This window comes from Zingiber officinale, chromosome 1B (genome assembly GCF_018446385.1).
Source record: "Zingiber officinale cultivar Zhangliang chromosome 1B, Zo_v1.1, whole genome shotgun sequence".
Taxonomy (NCBI): domain Eukaryota; kingdom Viridiplantae; phylum Streptophyta; class Magnoliopsida; order Zingiberales; family Zingiberaceae; genus Zingiber; species Zingiber officinale.
In genome coordinates, this window is record NC_055986.1 from 87,139,194 (window position 1) to 87,165,724 (window position 26,531).

General features: G+C 39.1%; 1 protein-coding gene across 1 annotated transcript; it reads left to right on the top strand.

The window, feature by feature from the left end:
- The first annotated feature begins 23,733 nt into the window (after window positions 1–23,733).
- LOC121976623 (probable aldo-keto reductase 1) lies at window positions 23,734–26,249 on the top strand. The gene is made up of 7 exons (XM_042528909.1): window positions 23,734–23,787; window positions 23,894–24,061; window positions 24,151–24,360; window positions 24,540–24,712; window positions 25,150–25,252; window positions 25,385–25,538; window positions 26,056–26,249. The coding sequence occupies exons 2-7, from the start codon at window positions 23,918–23,920 to the stop codon at window positions 26,247–26,249; spliced, it is 978 nt and encodes a 325-aa protein (XP_042384843.1). The 5' UTR covers window positions 23,734–23,787; window positions 23,894–23,917.
- Window positions 26,250–26,531: the final 282 nt, after the last annotated feature.

Genomic DNA, 26,531 nt, shown 5'->3' on the forward strand with positions numbered 1-26,531 from the left:
AAATAAATACATATTTGATAATATAGTGGAGTCAACTTTAAGCAAACCTACTGCATAATTATCTTTAAATTTTAAATTTTAATATATAGACATTGTGCGTAAGATATCGTTGAAGTCTGTTCAAAACTTAAAAATAAATATGAATCAGCAATTTTATCAAAATTGTTAAATGGTTAATTTTAATAAAATTATTATATTCTTTATTTATATTTTACTTTTTAATATTAACTTATTTCTAAACATACATAACACATGTGACTTTCATTTCTATTATTCTTTTAAAAAAAATTATAACCTTTTTATTTTTTATTTTGAAAACAGGGAGTTAATATTATTTTTTTAATATGACTTCAAATGAGATGAATATTTGAAGATTGGATTTTTAATATATATAAATTAAACTCTAAATTTATTTCTTAGACGAATACAAAATTATCTATCATCAAAATTAATTAGGTGAATTCAAATGTGTGAAATAATTGAATTGAATGGAATAGAATGGTCATTTTAGTCTAAGTTATTGTCGACCACAATCTTTTATCATGGTTGGTGTTAATGGGTGGTTCATATTTGGATGAATGTCAATGCGATGAATGCTATGAAAGAAAAATTTATTAAAATTTTTTTTAATAAAATTCTATTACAATTTTATATAACAGATTTCTATTACGATTTTTTATAACAGAATTTTATTACGATTTTACCGTGTCTGGGGTTTATGCATTCTTTATAAGGATCATTGTAAATCTATTGTATAATCATAAGAATCATGGAATATGATTCAATTGTGTAGAGAAAATTCTAATAAAACTTCGGTCGTTTTTGTGGAGTAAGTATATTACCGAACCATGGTAACTATTCTTCTTTCTCTTCTTCTTCTCCTTCCTCGTGTTTGCTACTTGTGTGTGTCTTTACCGAAATGGTTAGATCAATGATGAATTATTCAGAATTACCAAATTCGTTTTAGGGATATGCTCTAGAAACGACAATATACATTCTGAACTTGGTACCTTCTAAGTCAGTAACCTCTACTTCCACAGAATTGTGGAATGAGCGTAAGCTTAGTCTGAAAGATATTCGGATTTGGGGTAGTCTAGCACATGTGCTGAAGGAAGCCGCTAATAAGTTGGAATCATGTACAGAAGTTCATTTGTTTGTGGGTTATCCTAAAGGAATGAAAGGTGGTTTATTTTATAGTCCTAAAGATCAGAAAGTCATTATTAGCACCGATGCCCAATTTTTAGAAGATGACTATGTAATGAACCACAAGTCCATGAGTAAAATTGTTCTTGAGGAAATAAGAGAAGACACGTCTACTTTAGTGCCAACGGTACAAGATGAGATACCACAAGAAACTGCAACACGTGTCACAAATGATGCATAATTACAAGTAGTGTCTCATCGTAGTGGGAGGGTTGTTAGATAACCTGATAGATTCATGTTTTTGGGAGAATCTTCGGACTTGATCCCTGGTGAACATGATCCTGATCACTGGACATATGATGAAGCACTCTAAGATAAAGATGCAGCATCTTGGCAAAGTGCAATGAACTCTGAAATAGAATCTATGTACATTAATCAGGTCTGGGAGCTTGTAGAACCACCAAATGGTGTAAAAGCTAATGGATGTAAATAGGTCTACAAAAGAAAAAGAGGGACAGAAGGGAAGGTGAAAACCTTCAAAGCAAGGCTTGTTGCAAAAGGGTAACTCAGAAAGAGAGAATCGATTATGAGGAAACCTTTTCGCCGGTAGTCATGCTTAAGTCTATCCGGATTCTTTTATCTATAGCCGCTCATATGGATTATGAGATTTGACAAATGGATGTCAAGACTGTTGGTGCGGTTAGCACTAACGATTTAACCCAGGTTTTGATGAATGACAAATATGTTAAGTTAGTTTTGTTGTTGTCTGACACTTTGATCGAGTGTGCAGGAGAAGTCCAGACAGGTCGACGGGCTGACCGGATGTCTGGCACGAAGTCCAGCTAGGTCGACGGGCTGACCGGATAGCTGGCGAGAAGTCCAAGCGGGTCGACGGGCTGACCGGACGCTTGGCGAGAAGTCCAGCTAGGTCGACGGGCTGACCGGATAGCTGGCGAGTCAGGTCGACGGGCCGACCGGACGCTTAGCGAAGTCCGACGGACGGCTGGACCGGACGTCTGGGTAAGTGAGGTAAGTCACTGGAGGGAGTGACTGTGAGGACGCGTTCGGAAGGGACATTAGGCGTCGATCCGCTTAGATCCATTTCGGATGTCTAAGTCGAGATCGTGACTAGATTCGGTCTCGGAAGACGGAATCTAAGTCATACTCTTTTATCCATCTGTTGAACTTTAAGCTACAATCTATTTTACAGGATGTATATTTGCCTCGGACTAACTTTGTTTTGCGGGAAAATGGAGTTTTCTGGAACAAGGTGGAGCGCCCGGAAGGCGAATTCTATCCAGCCGAGTCGTCGCCACGTGGAGCATCATGGTTTGGCGATTCGTCACATTCCGTGCGCCGGAAGGAATCCGGCCGCAAGATATAAAAGAAGCCCCGGGACGGAGCTTGGATCAATCAATCAAGGCGAGAACTCTTCATCTGCTGGTCTTTGCTTTCGGCGTTGATGCGGCCAACAAAGCTCCGACACTACGCTCCGTTCTTTTCCCTTTTTGTCGGTATTTGTTTTTAGTTTTCATTAGCATTCCCTGTACGATTCTTTTGTAATCATCATTTCGAATTGCTAGTGATTGCCCAACGAAAGTGGTCAAGGACCACGGGCCTTCGAGTAGGAGTCGTCACAGGCTCCGAACGAAGTAAAACCATTGTGTCTATTTTACTTTTCCGCTGCGTTTATACTCTTGTTTTTCGAATCGATATTCACCCCCCCTCTATCGAATCTAACGGTCCTACAAGTGGTATCAGAGCAGGTACCGCTCTGATTTGGTGCAACCACCAATCAGACAGGGGGTGAATTTTTTTTGGTTCGATTATTAATTTTAAAACTGGTGTTTCGTTAACTTAATATTTCTCTAATCAATTTAAATTAGTGCAACACGAATCTATTTTTCTCTTCCCGCACTACTAATCCAAGACCAATTCTTGGGATATTTTTTGGTTATTTACCTGTGCACAGAATGTCCCAACAAGAAGGATTCAGCACAGTACGACCTCCACTCTTCAACGAGGACGACTTTCCATACTGGAAGAAGCGCATGGAGGTCTACCTCAAAACAGACTTCGACCAGTGGATGAGCATTACGAGACCCTACAAAATTCCAGTGGACAACTCCGGGAATCTAGTGGATCCTGAAGACTGGACAGCAGATCTAAAGAAAAAAGCATCAACAGAAAATAAAGCGATCAACACTCTACAGTGCGGATTGACAAGAGAAGAACTGAACAGAGTCGGTCCACACAAAAACGCTAAAGAGCTATGGGACAAGTTGATCGAACTGCACGAGGGAACGTGCGACGCTAAGGTAACAAAACGAGACCTGCTTTTAAATAAAATTTTTAATATAAAAATGTAGGAAGGAGAAACAGCGAATCAACTCCACGCGAGGATCAAGGACATCTTCAACGGGCTTCATGCGATAGGCCACCAGATGGAGAACAGAGACTTAATAAGGTACGCATTAAACGCCTTTCCACGTAATAGGTTGTGGGCATCAATAGTGGATGCCTACAAAATTTCTAAGAATCTTTCTGAATTAAAATTAGACGAGCTTTTTTGTGAATTAGAATTACACGAACAAACTAATGCTGGAGCCGAGAAAGGTATAGCTCTATTTGCAGGTTCCTCCAAAGAAAAGAAAAGCAAGCCTGAACTTGAAGAAGACTCCGATCAAGATTATGAAGACGAAGAACACCTGGTGAATTTGGTAAGAAAAATGTTCACCAGGAGAAAAAGGAGCTTCAGCAAAAAGGATCTTCAAAAGATCAACTCTCCCTCAGAACAAAAGAACGTGACTTGCTACGGCTGCAACAAAAAGGGACACTACAAGAACGAATGCCTAAAACTGAAGTTCGACAAACCAAAGCCAACCAAAAAGAAGGCACTCAAAGCAACGTGGGACGACTCCTCGGACGAATCGGAGGAAGAAGAGCAGAAACATCAGAGCCACCTCGTACTGATGGCCCGCGAAGCCGAAACAGAAAATGAGTCGGAAGATGAAGACGGGTCTGAACCCGAAACAAGCCACGAGTCCGTACTCGTTTCCGAAGGCTCGAATGAGGTATACTTTAATTTAAACAAATTTTTTTTAAGAATTATTTCCTGTTTAAATAGTAAATTAACTAAATTAGAAAATGAAAACAAATCACTTCTTGAGGAAAATCAAAACCTCAAGGAACAAATCATAAATTCAAATCCAACTCAAGATCTAACACTTGAGGAAGAAAATTTATCACTAAAAAATGAGATTAACAAGTTAAAAGAAATGCTAGAAAAATTTACAACAAGATCAAAAAATTTAGACTTAATCCTAAATAATCAAAAAGAATGTTATAATAAAACCAGACTAGGATATAAGTCGAATTCAAATAAAACCTTCAAATCATTAATAACCCAATACAAATCAATCAATCTAGCTTGGGTTCCGAAAGCGTGTCTGACCACGCAAGTAGGACTTAATCAATATTATATACCTAAAGAAAAAATACATTATATAAAATCGAATAAACCAAACCAAAATCCAAAATACAAACCTAAATCAAATTCAAAATCTAAACAATTTAAAGATCAACAAAATTACCACCAAGTTAACCATAACTATAAAAAGAATCGACACAAGCCTAAAATCAAAATTTATTAAAGGCCAATAATTCAGGGGGAGGCTCCAGAATAGCTGGCACCTCCAAAACTAACCTACCCGACAGGGTAACCCAAAATAAACTAACCCGGCAGGGTAATTAGGATTAGTTAAAAAGAGACCAAGTTTAACTTGAATCATGGTACTGGTGAAATTTTTGGATGATAGTACGTTAGGGAAGCTTGGGCATCGCATGTCTAGAAAGATATGACTTCGATCTGGTGCATTTGGCCAAGTGGAACTGACCGAAGCTACCCTTAAATGAATCCTAACCAGTTAGACCAAGATTTAGTACTAAGTTCCGTGGATAGGACTATTCGAAAAACCTCGAAAGGTTGGTTACTTCTAATGATGTCCATGTGACTCACCAAGCTTAGAAGTTTATCCGAAGAATGCCTATTTGTGGAAACCAAAACTAAATCTGAATCTAACACACGTTAAACCAAAATTCCATAATTAAAAATCCAATTTCATCTCACGAAATCATAGGATTCCCTGATTGAAAATATAGATCGGGTGAGATGAATAATGCTTCAAAATTTTAATTTTAAACTTAAAAATCAATTTCAAATTTTAATTTTAAACTTAAAAATTAATTTCAAATTTTAATTTTAAACTTAAAAATCAATTTCAAAATTTTAATTTTAAACTTAAAAATCAATTTCAAATTTTAATTTTGAACTTAAAAATCAATTTCAAAATTTTAATTTTAAACTTAAAAAATCAATTTCAAAATTTTAATTTTAAACTTAAAAATCAATTTCAAAATTTTAATTTTAAACTTAAAAATTAATTTCAAATTTTAATTTTAAACTTAAAAATCAATTTCAAAATTTTAATTTTAAACTTAAAAAAAAATTATTTTCAAAATTTTAATTTTAAAAAAACTTTTAAAAAAATTATTTTCAAAATTTTAATTTTAAAAAAACTTAAAAAAATATTTTCAAAATTTTAATTTTAAACTTAAAAAATTATTTTCAAAATTTTAATTTTAAACTTAAAAAATTATTTTCAAAATTTTAATTTTTAAACCAAAAAATATTTTCAAAATTTTAATTTTAAACTTAAAAAAAAATTATTTTCAAATTTTTAATTTTAAAAAACTTAAAAAAAATTATTTTCAAAATTTTAATTTTAAAACTTAAAAAATTATTTTCAAAATTTTAATTTTAAAAAACTTAAAAAAAAAATTATTTTCAAAATTTTAATTTTAAAAAACTTAAAAAAATTATTTTCAAAATTTTAATTTTTAAACTTAAAAAAAAATTATTTTCAAAATTTAAATTTTAAAAAAACTTTAAAAAAAATATTTTCAAAATTTTAATTTTAAACTTAAAAAATTATTTTCAAAATTTTAATTTTAAACTTAAAAATTAATTTTAATTTTAAACTTAAATAATGCATGCTCAAAAGACTAACTTTAAATCCTACTTACTGTAGGAAACCAAGTGGATTTTGGACAGTGGTTGCTCCAAACATATGACTGGAGATCACACCAAATTCACTCAACTTACTTACAAAAGCCTAGGAACAGTTGCCTTTGGAAACAACGGCAAACTCAAGGTAATTGGTATAGGTAATATTGAATTAAAATTAGACTTTATAATTACAAATGTTTTACTTGTTGAAAATTTTAAATATAATCTTCTAAGTATAAGTCAACTATGTGATACTCGGTATAAGGTCAAATTTCTATCTACAGAGTGTTTAATCAAACATCTAGATAATCCTTCCATAAGCCTAAAAGGCTTTAGAAAAGACAACATCTATGCCATCAACTTAACCATTTCTTCCATTAAGTGTTATTTAACACAAAAAGAAGAAACTTGGTTATGACATAGGAGGATGTCTCATACCAACTTTAGAAATATAAGTAAACTAAATGGACTTGTAAAAGGCTTACCAAAGTTACCTAACTTAGATTCAACCATATGTAATGTTTGTCAACAAGGCAAACAAACTAAATCAACCCACAAACAAACAAATCAACCACAAACTAACTCAATCTTAGAACGTCTACATTTAGACCTTTTTGACTCCCATGGAGTCAAATCTATAAATGGAAACTTATATTGCTTAGTAATTATAGACGATTATTCTAGGTTTACTTGGGTCAAATTCTTAAAACATAAAGATGAAACTTTTGAAATTTTTTCAAATTTTTGCAAACAGATTGAAAACGAAAAAGATATTAAAATTAAAAGAATTAGGAGTGACAACGGGGGAGAATTTAAAAATCACCACTTTAATAGTTTTTGTCTAGAAAACGGTTACCATCATGAGTTCTCATGCCCTAAAACCCCCCAACAAAATGAAATTGTAGAAAGAAAAAATAGAACCTTACTTGAAGCTTCTAGAACAATGTTAAATGAGTATAACCTACCTAAATACTTTTGGGCAGAAGCCGTTAGTACAGCCTGCTATGTACAGAACAGAACAACAATAACTAAAACTCATAACAAAATGTTCTTCGAATTGTTTTATAATAAACAACCAAATATAAAATATTTTAAGGTATTTGGGTACCCAGTTTTCATCTTAAATACAAGAGAACACTTAGGAAAATTCACCTCTAAAATTGAAAATGGAATTTTTGTAGGATATTCCCTAAATAGTAGAGGCTACAGAATTTACAATAAGGTTACCTTAAAAATTGAAGAAACTACTAATGTAAAGTTTGAAGAAACTAAACAAGATATAGGATCTACACAAACACCTGAGTTTGTTCCAGAAACCAACCAAACTCTAAGTCATGAAGAAGAGGAACAACATCAAGAGAATCAACCTCCTAGAACAATAAGGGTTAACCCAAATCATCCAATTGATCAAATAATCGGTGACCCAGACTTAAGAGTTCAAACCAGATCATCCTTTAGAAACCTAAGTCAAATTTCATTAATTTCAAAAATTGAACCCAAAACTGTGGATGAATCCCTACTAGACCCAGATTGGATTATAGCTATGCAAGAAGAACTAGCCCAATTTGAGCGTAATGAGGTCTGGGACCTAGTTCCACCACCTAAGAATAAGAAAATAATAGAAACAAAATGGGTATTCAGAAACAAACTAAGTGAAACTGGGAAAATTACTAGAAATAAGGCTAGGCTGGTTGCCAAAGGATTTAGTCAAGTTGAAGGACTTGACTATGATGAAACATATGCCCCAGTAGCCAGATTAGAATCCATTAGAATGTTACTAAGTTATGCAGCCCATAAAGGGTTCAAACTATACCAAATGGATGTTAAGTCTGCCTTTCTTAATGGACTAATAAAAGAAGAAGTTTATGTAGGTCAACCTCCTGGGTTTGAAAGTCTAGAACACCCTGATTATGTATTTAAGTTAAAGAAAGCATTATATGGACTTAAACAAGCACCCAGGGCATGGTATGAAAGGCTAACATCCTACTTAACATCTAAAGGATTCAAACAAGGTCAAATTGACCCAACCTTGTTTGTTAAATCATTAAATTCAAACATATTTATTGCACAAATTTATGTAGATGATATAATATTTGGTTCAACAAATTCATATTTTTTAGAGGAATTTATTAATCTAATGGAAAAAGAATTTGAAATGAGCCTAGTAGGAAAATTAACTTATTTCTTAGGATTACAAATCAAACAAACAAATGAGGGAAATTACATTTATCAACACAAATACACTAAAGAATTACTTAAAAAATTCGGAATGGAAAATACAAAAGAAATAAAAACACCTATGGCAGTGAACACAATCTTAGATAATGACCCAAATGGAAAATCAGTTGACCTAAAATATTATAGGAGTGCAATAGGTAGCCTACTGTACTTAACTGCAAGCCGACCTGATATTTTATTTGCAGTTAGTATGTGTGCTAGATACCAAACTTGTGCTAAGGAATCCCATTTGACACAAGTTAAAAGAATTTTTAGATATCTTAAAGGAACAACAAATGTAGGAATTTGGTATCCTAGGACCAATAATTTTGAACTAATAGGGTATTCTGACTCAGATTATGCTGGATGTAAATTAGACCGCAAAAGCACAAGTGGTGGATGCCAATTATTAGGTTCATCACTTGTTAGCTGGTTTAGTAGAAAGCAACATTGTGTTGCTCTATCTACAACTGAGTCAGAATACATAGCTATAGGTGAATGTGTTGCACAATTATTATGGATGATGCATACTCTAAAAGATTTCAACTTAAATATCACAAATGTAAAAGTATTAATTGACAATATAAGTTCAATTAACTTAACCAAGAACCCTGTGCATCATTCAAGAACCAAACATATTGAAGTTAGGCACCACTTTATCAGGGATCATGTTACTAAAGGTGATATTGAACTCAAATACATTGAGTCCAAATCAAATTTAGGTGACATTTTCACAAAACCACTCCCTGAAAGTGAGTTTAGCAACTTACGTCGAAAATTAGGAATGTGCTCAATAGACTAGGAATTTATTTCAAAATGGTTTTCAAAAATCACTCTTTCAAATTATAAGTCAAATTTGTTTGTTTTCAAAACTTTCCATTTTTAGATTTTCAAAAACAGTTTTGGCCTTAGACTAGTTTGAATCCTTAGAAAGCATGTACCCATAGGACTAGTTTTTGAGCATCTCACCAACACCTTAGGTTTACCTTGCTTGTGTTTGACAAACATAGAAAGGGTGAGATGCATAGGCAAACTGTCTGGACTTAAGATGCTTATTTCAGTGCATCAGCATAAGTCCGGACGTTAAATACAACTCAGATATTAATCAGATTAAGTTCATCAGTCAAGTCAACTTAATCTGACTAACCAAGTGAAAGCTACTATCTTCTGATAGTTAGTTAGTACCTAATTGGTTAGACAGTTGGTTAAAGATAAGTGTCAAGTTCGGGGAGAAATTAATGTGTGTTTGAAAATGCTTTTTACATCTATGTTAAAACTAACTTATTTTTAAAACATCAGTTTTCAAAAGTTAAATTTAACTAAGTTTAATCCCACCTAATTTTTAAACCTGATTTTAAAAGTTGAATATTGCAAATTTAAACTTATTCAGTTTTGTAACATATGCTTGAAAATTCAACTTTCCAAACTTAGCTTTTTCAAATTAGCCTTAAAAATTTATTTTGGCAAAAATTTTACTTCTTGAAAAATTATTCTTACTTGTTTAATTTTTGCTTTGTTTTGAAAAATCGAAGTTAAAAATTTACCTTTTTGAAAAGTAAATGTTACTTAAACATAAAAAGTAAATTTGAAAAACCTGTTTTGAAAATTTCTACACGCTTGAAAAGTTAAACTTGATTAACTTTAAATTTATACTTTTCAAAATTCAACTTGTCTCCCCCAAGTCAACTTGACTATTTTTTTAACTTGGTGTTAAAAATTGTACTTTTATCTTTCAATTTTGAACCAAACTTAGATATGTTTCAAAATTTGATTACCTTTTACAGTAACTCTTCACTATGATTGTTTTCCCTTGCTTATTTTTGATGAATGCCAAAGGGGGAGGGTTAGGTGGTTAAGTTAGCTAAACCAATTTGAAAATACAAACTAACTTTAAAACCACATAAATGCATGTTGTTTCTTGCATATGTTTTCACTAACTTAACCAGGTTGTCATTCCATCAAAAAGGGGGAGATTGTTGGTGCGGTTAGCACTAACGATTTAACCCAGGTTTTGATGAATGACAAATAGGTTAAGTTAGTTTTGTTGTTGTCTGACACTTTGATCGAGTGTGCAGGAGAAGTCCAGACAGGTCGACGGGCTGACCGGATGTCTGGCACGAAGTCCAGCTAGGTCGACGGGCTGACCGGATAGCTGGCGAGAAGTCCAAGCGGGTCGACGGGCTGACCGGACGCTTGGCGAGAAGTCCAGCTAGGTCGACGGGCTGACCGGATAGTCAAGCGAAGTCCAAGGGTCGACGGGCCGACCGGACGCTGGCAAGAAGTCAGATGGGTCGGCCAGGCCGGACCTGGGCGTCCCGGTAAGTGAGGTAAGTCCGGAGGGGAGGACCGTGAGGGCGTTCCGGAAGGGGACATTAGGCGTCGATCCGACTTAGATCCATTTCGGATGTCTAAGTCGAGATCGTGACTAGATTCCGGTCTCGGAAAGACGGAATCTGAGTCATACTCTTTTTATCCATCTGTTGAACTTTAACTGTGCTAACAATCTATTTTACAGGATGTATATTTGCCTCTGACTAACTTTGTTTTGCAGGAAAAGGGAGTTTTCTGGAACAAGGTGGTCCGGGCGCCCGGAAGGCGAATTCTATCCAGCCGAGTCGTCGCCACATGGAGCATCATGGTTTGAGCAGTTACGTCACATTCCAGGCGCCCGGAAGGAATCCAGGCATCCGGAACAGCATATAAAAGAAGCCCCAGACAGGAGCTTCAGATCAATCAATCAAGCTGAGAACTCTTCTACTGCTGGTCTTGCTGCTCGACGTTCAGTGCGACGCCAACAAAGCTCCGACACTACGCTCCGTTCTTTTCCCTTTTTGTCGGTATTTGTTTTTAGTTTTCATTAGCATTCCCTGTATGGTTCTTTTGTAATCATCATTTCGAATTGCTAGTGATTGCCCAACGAAAGTGGTCAAGGACCATGGGCCTTCGAGTAGGAGTCGTCACAGGCTCCGAACGAAGTAAAACCATTGTGTCTATTTTACTTTTCCGCTGCGTTTATACTCTTGTTTTTCGAATCGATATTCACCCCCCCTCTATCGAATCTAACGGTCCTACAAAGACAACTTTCCTTAATGGAAGTCTTGAAAAAAAATATCCATATGAAGCAACCAGAGGGATTCATTGCGAAGGGCAAAGAACATCTTGTATGTAAGCTCAATCGGTCTGTCTATGGACTGAAGCAAGCTTCGAGATCTTGGAACATCCGGTTTAATGAAGTAATCCAGTTTTATGGATTTATTCAGTGTCCGGATAAGTCTTGTGTATACAAGAAGAGTGACGAAAACATGGTGATATTTCTTGTACTATACGTAGATGATATTTTGCTCATTGGAAACAGTGTCAAAGTGTTGTCAGACGTAAGGGTATAGTTGTCCAAGCAATTTGATATGAAGGATTTGGGAGAATGTGGACATATTCTTGGGATCAAAGTAATAAGGGATCGCAAGAAAAGAATATTGTGCTTATCCCAAGCTTCATGCATCGATACTATCCTATCTCGTTTTAGTATGCATAACTCCAAGAAAGGTTTTTTACCTTTTCGGTATGGAGTACCTTTATCTAAAGAGATGTGTCATAAAACATCAAAGGAGATAGAGGTCATAAAGACAGTTCCTTATACATTGACTGTAGAAAGCCTAATGTATGCAATGCTATGTATGAGACCATATATCTGTTTTGTCATGGGCATGGTTAGCAGATATCTAAGTAATCCAGGACAGAGACATTGGACTGTCGTAAAACATATATTAAAGTATCTGAGAATGACTAGAGATTATATGCTAGTTTACCAGGCAGATGATTTGCTCCCTGTGGGTTACACGGATTCGGACTTTCAATCAGATAGGGACAATAGTAAGTCGACCTTAGGATATGTGTTTACTTTGGGAGGTGGAGCCATAGCATGGAGGAGTGTTAAGAAGAAATGCGTTTCGGACTCCACCATGGAAGCTGAGTATATGGCAGCCTTTGAGGCCGTCAAAGAAGCTGTATGGCTCAGAAACCTCTTGATGAACTTAGATGTGATTCCTAGTTTATCCAAAATTATCACAATTTATTGTGATAATAGTGGTGCAGTAGCAAACTCGAAAGAACCATGAGCCTATAAGGTAAGTAAACACATTGAGCGCAAGTACCACCTGATACGAGACATCATAAAGCGAGGAGAAGTTATTGTCACCAAGATTGTATCAGAAGATAACTTGGCAGATCCTTTCACTAAGGCCCTTCCGGCGAGAGCTTTTGATAGATGTTCCGGATTACAGGAGAGGGCATAGAGGGGATTAGGGAGAAGAGAGGGGGCATATGCGTCATTTAGGAGGTGGAGGGTTAGGGGGGTATTGGGTAGCCGGTTCGTGTGGGAACAGAAGGGGGCTCGCGTTTTGGTGGCTGGCGCCGCCAGGGAGAAACGGAGGAGGGGGAAAGGGTTTTCTCCGCCGCCAACCACCAGGGAGAGGCTCTCTCCTTCTCAAGTTCTCCGCTAACACCGACGAAGCCGCCGGCGCTCCCTTCTTCCTCTCCTCCACCCCTTTCCTCCGGTCTCACGCCATCGACGCCGCCTAGGAGAGGGCAGAAACCGAGCACCGCCGTCGCGTACGGCGTACGGCGTACGGCGTCCAGCGCCGCCTCCTCCTCCGGCGTCGCCTCCTCCAGTAGTAGCCGGCGTCTCCAGCCGCCACAGCTGCCGCCGGCGTCTCCAGCAACCGCCGACACCTCCGCCATCATCCCCCGCGGCCACAGCTGTCGCCGGCAGCCACCACAGCCTTTCCTCCGCGGCCACAGCCGCTGCCGGTAGCCACCGCTGCCTTCCCCCGCGGCCACAGCCGCCGCCGGCAGCCGCAGCCTCCCCTTCTCGCATCTACTGCCGCTGTCTTTAGTGGATATCGTCACCTTCCAGATAGCCGCAACTCGATACTATTTGGGTTATTCCGGCCATCGCGCCGAGGTTGGGCTCGGCCATCGAGTCGAGGTTGTTCCGGCCATTGAGTCGTTGGGTTTTACTCTGTGCATCTCTCTTATGATTACGAGCTATCTGTGTTATCCGGCCTGCGTGCCGCGTATCTGCTTGCGAGCCGTTATGTCACAGCCTACTTGCCGCATTCCGGATCCAGGCTGCATCGGATTCCGTGCCGCCACTATTAGATTTGACTTCTCAGCGGGTTCACACCCATCTACTTGTCACGACCGCGACGACTTGATCAGCACCACGACCAGCTCACTCATCCATCCGAGGGCGCCCCCCTGGGCCAGGGTACGTTCTCGTACCTTTTCTGCATTTAGTTAATTATTTTGTCATTAGTATTCGATTGCTCATATATTTGTGGGATTCGCCTCGAGCACCGAGGTACCAGAGGCCGGGGCGACCCGGTCGCTGGATACAGGTACAGTTGACCGGAGGAGGACTTCTGACGATCTGGTCAACGTAGAGGACAGCTCATCGACCGGGTCAAGAGGATGCGGTCAACCTTCCAGACACGTCACACCGGCAGGTTCGTTTTCTCAGCTTCCAGACAGGATCAAATTGGCGCCGTCTGTGGGAACGCGCCTAATCTGGAACGTGAAGATGAACTACGCCGGATAGTTCTGCCATCCTCATGACCACGGTCAGTTTTTCTGTTATTTGTTCTGTCAGTTATATGATCTGTACTAGTACCGAAGGCCCCCGAGCCGATCGGCCGGGAGGTTTATATCCGAGCCAAGGGCTCGAACCCGAAGACCCCGAGCCGTTTGGCCGGGCTGCGTATGGGATACGAGCGATGCTTGAAATAGAAGATCCCGAGCCGTTCGGTCGGGAAGGATATCCCGAAGACCCCAGGCCGCTCGGCCGGGCTGCGTATAGAATGTAAGCAGCGTTCGAAATCGAAGACCCCGAACCACTAGGCAGGGCTGCGTAGGTGATACGGGCTAGACGCTTGAAATCTGAGACCTCAACCATTCGGTTAGGTCGAGATTATCGTAAATATCCCCGAGCCGTTCGACCGGGAAGGGTATCACGAAGACCCCGAGCTGTTCGGCCGGGCTGCATACTATTATGGCAGGATGGGAAACCAAAACTCTGCGCTGTTCAAGATGATAGAGGGAGGTTATTGCCTTGCATTCTGAAGAGTGTCTTATGTTCTCCTAACTCCACGGGTGTTCGGGAGTAGGGAGCTAATGCAGATCTCCGCTGGTCGCTAGGGAGCGAAGGCCTGAGCCGCTCGGCCAGGTACATTTTAGCTGAGTACTACCTCAGGGAGCGAAGGCCTGAGCCGCTCGGCCAGGTACATTTTAGCTGAGTACTACCTCAGGGAGCGAAGGCCTGAGCCGCTCGGCCAGGTACATTTTAGCTGAGTACTTCCTCAGGGAGCGAAGGCCTGAGCCGCTCGGCCAGGTACATTTTAGCCGAGACTACCTCGGGGAGGCTTTGAGCCAGCGCTCGACGACGAATCCTTAGGGAGCGAAGGCTTGAGCCGCTCGGCCAGGTACATTTTAGCTGAGTACTACCTCAGGGAGCGAAAGCCTGAGCCGCTCGGCCAGGTACATTTTAGCTGAGTACTACCTCAGGGAGCGAAGGCCTGAGCCGCTCGGCCAGGTACATTTTAGCCGAGACTACCTCGGGGAGGATTATATACGAGCCAAGCGCTCGATGTGAAGGCCCGAGCCGGTCGGCCGGGTATATGGTTTTCCGAGCCAAGCGCTCGACGACGAAGGCCCGAGCCGTTCGGCCGGGTGTGTAGTCTCACTTGGAGACCGACGAGCACCGTCGTTAAAAATCGAGAGTCGGGCCGGCGACTATAAACCTCCCGGGCGACCGACCAAGAGTCGGGACGCAGTCGGGCCGGTGACTATAAACCTCCCGGGCTGAAGAACTCTGCACGGACCAGTATATCATACATCTATCTCCCCCGTTTGGGTCGAGTAGCCGTCGCGAGCATCTATCTCCCCCGTTCGGGGTCGAGCAGTCCTCGCGGCCCGGCATCTATCTGACCGATCGACGTCACCACGGTCGCACGCGCGGCATCGTCCGTCCGGCATCTATACATCCGATCGGCAGCATTACGATCGTTCGCACGACAGCATTCGTCCGGCATCTATCTATCCGATCGGCATCATTCTCGATGCTGCTCATTCAGCACGTCAGGCCAGCCTTTCATGATCGACTGATCGTCATTTTCTCTGTCGCTCGTTCGGCGTTGTCCGCTCGCCGTCTACTCACTCGATCGACATCTTTCCGATCATCCGTTCGGCCACACCGCTTGATCTAGGTCGCACGCTCGGCCTCGTGCCGGTCTACTCAGCGTCCCACGTGCCGCTCGGTCGGCTGTCAGTTTACATGTCGAGCACTCAGCGTGTTGTCGTTCACTCAGCATCTTCCGCTCAGCGTCTATCCACCCGATCGGCATCACTTCGATCGTCCGGTCGGTATCTTCGTGGCTGCGTACTAGGCATTGGTCCGGTTACAGATTTGATCCGCTCGGCACGAGTACTATCTCATGCGACACCATTATTATAGCGACCGGTCGCTGGAGACAGTATACTTTGGGTTCAGCGATTTGATTTTGATATCGTGAGCGGTTCAGCCCTTGGCGATAGACTTGTCCAGTCAGTCGGACTCACGCCTCCTTCGACTAGACTTGAAGGGGAGGCTTGTGTTCCGGATCACAGGAGAGGGCATAGAGGGGATTAGGGAGAAGAGAGGGGGCATATGCGTCATTTAGGAGGTGGAGGGTTAGGGGGGTATTGGGTAGCCGGTTCGTGTGGGAACAGAAGGGGGCTCGCGTTTTGGTGGCTGGCGCCGCCAGGGAGAAACGGAGGAGGGGGAAAGGGTTTTCTCCGCCGCCAGCCACCAGGGAGAGGCTCTCTCCTTCTCAAGTTCTCCGCTAACGCCGACGAAGCCGCCGGCGCTCCCTTCTTCCTCTCCTCCACCCCTTTCCTCCGGTCTCACGCCATCGACGCCGCCTAGGAGAGGGCAGAAACCGAGCACCGCCGTCGCGTACGGCGTACGGCGTCCAGCGCCGCCTCCTCCTTCGGCGTCGCCTCCTCCAGTAGTAGCCGGCGTCTCCAGCCGCCACAGCTGCCGCCGGCGTCTCCAGCAACCGCCGACACCTCCGCCATCATCCCCCGCGGCCACAGCTGTCGCCGGCAGCCACCACAGCCTTTCCTCCGCGGCCACAGCCGCCGCCGGCAGCCATCGCTGCCTTTTCCCGCGGCCACAGCCGCCGCCGACAGCCGCAGCCTCCCCTTCTCGCATCTACTGCCGCTGTCTTTAGTGGATATCGTCACCTTCCAGATAGCCGCAACTCGATACTATTTGGGTTATTCCGGCCATCGCGCCGAGGTTGGGCTCGGCCATCGAGCCGAGGTTGTTCCGGCCATTGAGTCGTTGGGTTTTACTCTGTGCATCTCTCTTATGATTACGAGCTATCTGTGTTATCCGGCCTGCGTGCCGCGTATCGGCTTGCGAGCCGTTATGTCACAGCCTACTTGTCGCATTCCGGATCCAGGCTGCATCGGATTCCGTGCCGCCACTATTAGATTTGACTTCTCAGCGGGTTCACACCCATCTACTTGTCACGACCGCGACGACTTGATCAGCACCACGACCAGCTCACTCATCCATCCGAGGGCGCCCCCTTGGGCCAGGGTACGTTCTCGTACCATTTCTGCATTTAGTTAATTATTTTGTCGTTAGTATTCGATTGCTCATATATCTGTGGGATTCGTCTCGAGCACCGAGGTACCAGAGGCCGGGGTGACCCGGTCGCTGGATACAGGTACAGTTGACCGGAGGAGGACTTCTGACGATCTGGTCAACGTAGAGGACAGCTCATCGACCGGGTCAAGAGGATGCGGTCAACCTTCCAGACACGTCACACCGGCAGGTTCGTTTTCTCAGCTTCCAGACATGATCAATAGACATGTTGAAGGGATGAGGATCAGATGTATGGCAGCATAGTCTTTTAGTATAGGTAGGAGATTATTAGAATGTATACTAAAAGCCTAGTTTTTTGTATAAATATTTATTTTGAAATGAGATGATATTGGTCAAATGTCTGCATTTAGTTAAATGCAGTTGTCCATTTAATTTATATTGTAGATAAAATGGTGTGTGGTGTCACATAGAAGATCATGTTATCAGTTCTTTATAGCTTATAAGTAGTAGCTCACAACCAAGATGGATTGAGACAAACCATTGGAATGGTTGTAGTGTAATTTGGTATTAGTTTATCTTGACTATAAAAATTACACTAGTACACTATGTGTATATTGAGTAGGACCATTTGAGGTTATTCCTTTTATACTGACTGCATAAAAGGACAAAACCTCTGTTATTATGGATGTGCGTACTCTTAATCCCGATATAATAACAAGCACATGTACTTAGTATTTATTTCTTTAATTTATCAAAGGGTGAGATTTATTCGTTAAATCAATAGGCTCGATAAGTTGGAAAATAATATTATTTATATGGTGTGTCGTTGATTATAGAAAGAAATTGTGTCCTATTTACTAGGTTGATGATGTCCCCTTGAGGAGCTCATAAGGATTGTCATGTAAACTCTGCAGGTGGACTTAGTCCGACATGACAATAAAGTTGAGTGGTACTACTCTTGGAGCTAGATATTAATTAAATGAGTTGTCAGTAACTCATTTAATTAATGGGCATTCGATATCTTAAACACAGGGAGATTAATGCACTCATGATAAGAAGGCGCCCATAATGTAATATGGGATTAGTGCGGTAGTTCAATAATAACTCTTTAGTGGTATGAGTTATTATTGATGAACTTGAGTTGAGTGTTCGGGTCGAACACAGGAAGCTCAAGTTCATCAGGAGGCCAAAACCAATTCCTCCTCTCGGTCCCTGCTGTAGCCTCTATAAAGCCTCGCATTCACCCGTTTTGATTTTCCTTCCTACCCAAGTGAGGGGTCGGTCACATCTTTGCTTGGTGCCTAAGCAAGGGGTCGGCCAAGCCTTGCTTGGTGCCCAAGATGTGGGTCGACCAAGTCATGCTTGGTGCCCAAGCATGGGGCCGACCATAATAGAAGAGAAAAGGAAGTTTTTATTTAAAATAAAATTTTGTTAAAATCTTTCCTTTTATAGCTTTCTACAAAGGATTAAAAGAGAGATTTTAATTTTGTTAAAATCTTTCCTTTTTTATAGTTATCTACAATGGTTTAAAAGAGAAATTTTAATTTTGTTAAAAGTTTTCCTTATTTTGTAGCCAACCATTATAAGAATAAAAGGAAGATTTTGTTTAAAACAAAGTTTTGTTATAATCTTTGCTTTTATAGTTATTTACAATGGTTTAAAAAGGAGATTTTAATTTTTGTTAAAATCTTTCCTTTTTTGTAACCATCCACAATAGCAAATAAAAGGGAAATTTTGTTAAAACTTTTTTTTTAGCCGCTAGCAAAGAATATAAAAGAGGAGGAGGGTGGTGCTCAAAAACATAACCTAAGCTCTCTCTCTTTTATTCTCTTGTGTGGTCGACCCTCTTCTATTATTTTCTTTCTCTTGATGTCGGTGGCACCTTGTTTCAATCTTTGTGGCTTGTGGTGCTTGGAGGAGAAGAAGAAAAGGTTCGGGTGCTTTATCTTGGTAGATTGTCGCCCATACGATGTCCAAGAGAAGGAGAGGAATACAACAGAAGATCAAGAGGTCTTTGTCTACGAAAAAAGATACAACTAGTTCTTTATTCCGGAGCGAAACTAGTTTAGTTTTTCTTTGTATGGATCCTGAAATACCAACACAAGAGGCTATCGATTTTGTGCTTCAATTGAGTTCTCTGTAGTTAAACCTAGGGTTTACTGTAAGGAGTTTAAATATTCAATTTTTTTGAAAGGTTTTGTCTAGGAAGTGGTGGATGATCCCATAACCAAGAAGGTCAAGTGCCTCGCCAACGACTTGAAAGTCAATCCTTGAAATAGATATTTAATCAACTTCTGTAATATGGTTTAACTTATGAAGAACGCATGAGTTGAACTTGGATTAATAATGTTAAGTTTCGTTTGCAATCCAAGTTTAACTTTTGAAGAACACATGAGTTGCTAGGAAAAGTTATGTACTTGTATAAATTTTTGTACAGGGGAAACAGAATAGAATTCCGAGTAGCACCTAACAGGGGTACCAACAAATACTACATACAAAGATATAAAACTAGCAACACTACATAAATGTACCTTTATATTCCCTACCCAACTATTTTGCTTACAACACTATGAATAATTAATCCGATGTTTTATAGAACCTGTCTCTCAAAATTGATACAATTACATCAATTCTAATTTTTTTCATGTCTCCTTGTTTGAAGTCCATCTTTAAATCGTATAGAAGACGTCGAATGTATTGCAAAGAAGTCACAATCAACGCTGTAAATAACATTAGCAATTTAATATTCAATATTTTATATTAATATTTTCTACTCACACTCTTTGATCTTGACTTACATGGCTTCTTGTTGTGGACATTCTATTGTGAGAGACACTCATTGGTCGAAGGGATGATTCCTTTGAAACTTTAGATCAATAGTAGCAAGGTTCTCACGAGTATATTGTTTTAAATCCAATACCTATAAGATTGAACAAGAAATTAAAATTTTACATCAAATAGCATTTATACTACATACTAACATACACATGAATATTAGATGCTCACCGCTACATCAAATTCATATTTGGATTTACTTCCACTTACTATAGAATTGTAATGATGGAACGTCATTCATTTGGTGCCCACCATCAATAAATGAAAGTGTGTACTATTACTGCACAAAGGTATAAAAATATACCTAAACTCTTCATCTTCTATATTTGTCGTTATCACATGTTGCAAGCCAAACTTGTTTAAGGATTTTATTGATGTCTAAAAATATGCAAAGTCATACATACTTAACCAAATAATAAAATTTATTCAAATATTATATATTCTCAAATCATTTAGATTCCTTACTGTAAAGAAGCTTGAACAATATATAGACTTGTTGTATGTTCTACCAGACTAGAATGCTCCTCTAAATAGAATTTTATAATATGTGTCAATTACCTTCCCTTTTGTCAAAATCTCTCCATTCACACCAGATAAGAAGAAATGTATATTTAATCAAAGGGTGGTTCCTCCTAAACTAATTCATTTGTAAACCTGCAAAGTAAATCAATAACTATAAATCACAAAATTAAATTATAGAACCATATAATTATCTAAATTAGAGAACTATATAATTATCTTGACTTATCACTTAATTAAATCAACTATGTATTTAACATACTTTAGGTTCTCCAATTGTTTTAACAAGTAGACCACATCTTCGTCTTATTTTTTCTTCTTTGAAATCTTGAGTTGCTTCTTAACAAACTATGCCCATAAACATAAAGCACATTTAATTAATGAATTAAATAAAAAATACTATTTTATATGTAAATACAGACTTATAGCAATAGCTTGTTCCTCATTTCGTTAAGTTGGGCAATCCTAGCTGCATCCTTCTTTGCCTCTTCTTCAAAATTGCCTTCCATTATTGTGACGATGTATCTTTCTTCTTCCATATTATTCATATCAATTTTTTCTTTCCCCTTCTCTGCAACATCAGGTTATTTTATAAAGTTTTTACCCTCTACTTCTGTTAAAATATTCTCCACAGGCTCACATATTTGTATATTCTCCACTTTCTCTTAGATAAAATCTGGAGCCAAAATGGACTATCAATTGGAGTATCCCTGTACTCATAGCAACTTTTGTCACGTCCTATCCTACCTCTTGTTCCAAAAGTTACTGGTTCACATTGAGGATCGACCACATGATCACTTGATTGAGATTGCATGTATTTTTTTTTTATTTTGAGTAATTCTTTCACCCTATCATTCAAATGCATGTTCTCCATTCTTAGCTCCTTAATTCAATTTGCTTGAATAATGTAGTTATAACATTCCTTATTACTTTGGCTTCCTACTTTATTGTCTTCAAATTGTGATGTCTCCATTAGACGTGGAATGCCATCAACGAAATTAAGGTTCTCAACCAATGATTTCTCATATTGGGTAGAGATTAGGTCAATCACAACCTGCCAAATTATTAAAACAAATGTAAAAAAAGCATATTAATCTAAGTGACAATATTCAAAATTTATCTCTTCGTGTGAGACTCGATCGAACGAATCTCTCGCCTTACTAATATGTGAAAGAATATTTCTCCACTTATTTATTCATGCTCCTTCAATTTTGTATGGTTTTGGGGTTGGAACATGCTCCAGTGTTAAAAATTCATACATGTCTGCAAAATATTGTTAAATTTAATATAAAAAATAAGCTCACTACCAAAAGACTAGCAAAGTCCTTTAGGTAAGGGAGGTTGGTGTTAGAATGTATTGTCTAAGTTGATGAAAATATGTCCCTAATCTTAGATAATTGTGGAGCCATAAATTCAAGGATGACTTCAACCCAGTTGAATCTAACAAAATTCTCAAAATCATCTACTATACTACTATATCTATAAGACATAAATGGATCTTATATGTATTAGAAGAAAATAAGACATAAATAAATATATACAAAATGTAGATTTTGTAAAATAATAAAACATCATATTCTTCTTCAACGCGGTTGACATAAAATTTAAGCAACTCCTTAATTCTTTATCTGATAGCTTCTTTTTTATTTGAGAAGTAAGTTAGAAAGAGGTGGCCAGATGCTTTAGTTGAATTGATTAGAACCAAAGCACCTCGGTCTGCAATACCAAGTAACAAAGAAACGTCTCTTCTTGTAAAGGCAGCCGCTATACCTATACAACTTAAATGATTAGTTGACTTCTACGAATAGATAAATAAGTATTAGGCCAACGTTGGGCTTAAAATGATCACATATCAAGCCCACATTAGGCCTAATATGAGATCGTATCAGGTTATGTTGGGCCTAATATAAGATCATATCAGACCCTTGTTTGCCATGATACCCCATTACCGGGGTTATTAGCTAACTAAAATATTAACCTTTTCAAAATATTTTATTTTACTATACAATTACTTTGTGATTAAAATTGACAATTATAAGTTGTACCTAAGAATCTAAAAGTTTGAGAAGTTGAATCCCAATTTTGAAATATATTGGCCAAGATACCACGGATATGCTGCATATCTTGTATATCCAAGAAAATGCAAAAGGGTGATTGTTTGATCATCGCTATGTGTCGATCATATAAAATAACAGATCCATCATGCATTCCTTTCTTTGTAGATGCTTAAAAAGGAAAACTTTTAAAGTGACCTAGGATACTATTACAATACAGTTTCTGCCCAACATCAACTAAACCCTATAATTTAAAAAATTAAATTATTAACCAAACTAGCCGAGCTTTTTAAAATTAGAGAGTTTCTAAGGTAATACATTTGTAGATAAATGAAGTGAAGAGGATGATACACCCAACCCACTTCCTTGCACCATTATGAAAGGAGATTATTATCAGAAATCCTAAAACCTTTCACTACAGAGTCGCGATCAATGTGGATTTATAGGTGGAAATGTTTAATACCGCCTGAGGGACACATGAAGACACTTATGTATGGTATCAGTGGGGAGACGATTTCGCCACTAAAATAGAGCTACAATCGGAGAGTTACAAAGAGCGGCGAGACATGCACGAGATGAGGGAGGGAGGGAGAAAAATATTGACTTCATCACTATCACTATTATTTTTAAATCAAAATGATTTAAAATATGGTTCAGATGTCTGGAAAATGATGATTGTGTAGAGGAGATTGATGGGAGAGTTAAAATAAAAATTTTATATTATTTTATTGTACCATTTTGGTAAATACATCGTTATGATATATCTTTTCATAATTTTCATATTCTATATATAAATTACCGTAAAATTTTCGATTTACCAATATTCAGTATTCCACCCCAAACTTAAATAGAAGCGTGCTGATGGAGGCCGGAGGCCGTGGTACATAAATGTCAACGCCCATTGTTCGTCCGAGAAGCTCAGATGAGGTCGTCCCACGGATTAATCCTGATGGTTGATAAGGATAGATAAATTCGGAATCGATTTTAACTTACATGGCATGCTTCGTTGATCGATAAGCTATTCTTGCTAGGAGAAGTCAACAATTTATCCCTTTCTGAAATGCGGGGGCCACCCTCCAGTTGAGAAGATGAGGTCCCTCCTTACGTACCATGAGGTCCTTCCTTACGTCACCTCCATCCCTATTCCTTTCCCATGCCATCTATTTAATCGATTTGTTCCATGATCCAACAATCGCGTTTTTGAACCTATTCCAAGCCCTAAACCCAAATCGAACTGCCCAGCAGTGGCGGAGCAAGCGCAGGTTCAAATCCCTAGAGTGAAGCTGGGCGCCCAGGGTTTGGAGGTACAACTAGATTTCTTGTTATTTCTTATGGATTCCAGTTTTCTGTTGTAAATTTGCTGTAAAGACTGCTCTTTCACTTCAAATGTGGTGTGGTGATGGATGATAGGTGTCCAAATTAGGGTTTGGATGCATGGGTCTCACTGGTGTATACAACGCCCCTGTCAGTGATGAAGTCGGCATCGCCATCATCAAGCGTGCTTTCCACAATGGAATCACCTTCTTTGACACCTCCGACATCTACGGACCTCGCACCAACGAGATCTTGCTTGGGAAGGTTCGTATCTCATTGCTCCTCTGCTTGCTTGCTGGTGGAAATTTGCCTCGGGTGAACAAAACTTGATATTTTTGACAAAATGCCTTTAGGCCTTGAAGCAATTGCCTCGAGAGAAAATCCAAATAGCCACAAAGTTTGGGATTTCCTCTTCTTCTTCTAGTGCCACAGGTGCCGTAATCAATGGTAAGCCCGAGTACCTGCGGGCATGTTGCGAGGAAAGTTTGGAGAGGCTCGGCGTGGAATACATTGATCTTTACTATCAGCACCGAGTTGATAAGACTGTGCCGATAGAAGAAACTGTATGGGTCTTTCCATATTTCTCTTAAACTTTCTCAGTTGCATTCTACATTGATTTTTTACTATCAGTGCTGAGTTGATAAGATTGTGTTGATAGAGGAGACTGTTGCAAGGATTAGATATGGTTTCTACCATGTAGTTATGATCATAACTATCCATTCTGCTATAAATTTCTTTGCAGATGGGGGAACTAAAGAAATTGGTGGAAGAAGGTAAAGTGAAATACATTGGGCTCTCGGAGGCAAGTCCGAATACGATCAGACGTGCACATGCTGTGCATCCAATCAGTGCATTGCAGATGGAATGGTCTCTGTGGACTCGGGACATTGAGCCAGAGATAGTCCCACTTTGCAGGTCTGAATACAATTTTCAACTTTATCTGAAGTTAACACTGGATTTATTTTTGTTTTGCAGTATCAGATGCATTTATGAGTTTCTGTATTCCGTGATAACAGGCACATATTGCCATGAATATCGAACACTGAAAATGAGACACATTGGATCATGTTTTTATGCAAACTTACTAGCTTCAAAACTATAAGCAAACTAGTGAAATCAACTTGTTGGTTTGCTTTTTTGGGTCTCTCACTTCCAAAAATGTGTTTGTTTGAAGCACAAAACTTCTAGATTCTCTTCCCTGTTTTATTGATTGATAAATTGGAGAGAAAACACAAGCAAATTTTCCATTCCTTGACCACATACTATGGCAAATATACTATCTTGAGATATTTTTCATAATGTTGCAACTAGTGACGATTGTTGTTTTTATGTGATATATAATGTACACGTAGAGAACTCGGTATCGGGATAGTTCCTTACATCCCTCTTGGATGTGGCTTTTTTGGCGGTCGAGGAGTCACGGAAAGTTTGCCTACTGATGTACCTATGCCTTTGGTATGATCTCTTATCCAACTGTAACATTTCTTGAGCAATTTTGGTGATGTTTAACTGGATGGTTTGTCATAAATTGGTTCCCACGTACTGGTCACTAAGGATCAATTTGTGCAATTTTCTTGACTTTGCAAGACCAATATTCCAAGGTTCGAGGCAGAGAATTTGGAAAAGAACAAAACTTTGTACGATCGAGTAGAGAATCTGACAAAAAATCATCAATGTTCCACTGCTCAACTAGCTCTAGCTTGGGTTCTCCATCAAGGAGATGACGTGGTTCCTATCCCAGGTACTCAATTGTCCGGAAAATTATGATACATTCATTTTATTATCAGTACAATGAAAACAAAAGTTATTTGAAGTTTATATCATATAATGAGATGAAGATCAATTGTTTGTAAAACACAAGTTTAATAATACCGAATGTCACAGTTAATTCATGTCGATCCACATTGGTAAATCATAAGTTCCTGGACAGTATCTGATGTTTATATTCACGGAATAGGATGTAGATCGATTGTTAGTAAACACGTTTACTAATCAAATACCACTGTTAATTCATGTCAAGTCACATTATGTTACACATAATCATTATGCTTTCCTACTTATTCACCTACATGCTTGTATCAACCTTGAAAGCCTTGGTGACAGTAGAGAATCTCAGTTTGAACATACATTTAGCACTTTTCGATATATAATTTGAAGTCTCTAATGACAACGTATCATCGAAAGAAGGTTGTAAGATTAGGAAATCAGAAATATTATACTGCTTAACTTGATTGATACATTCTTCTCCCTTCTCTCAGGAACAACGAAGTTGAAGAACTTGGATTCAAACATTGGCTCTTTGAAGGTGAGGTTGACGAAAGAGGATCTGAAAGAATTAACCGATGCCGTGCCAGAAGAAGAGGTCTTAGGATATCGATCATATAGTATCGGTGAATCCATCAATTGGCACTATGCTGACACTCCCCCTTTACATAAAAATCCATCGGCATAGGCTTCATATTCAGGACCCATCGCGTACTTTATCATGTCATAGGCTTGTATCATCATCACTAAGCTGAATTCGTGTCAACTATTTGGGTGCGTTTGGTTCAAGTTATCAAGCATAACCTTGGTTATATGATTATTTGGTAATCACATAACTAAGGTTATGGGGAATAAAATATAATCCTAAACTTGTTTGGTTCAACCTAAGTAATGGTATAATCTAACTTGATATTTACTATATTACCCCTTGTTCAATTATATAGTAAATGTTAAGGAAGAGAGGTGGGTG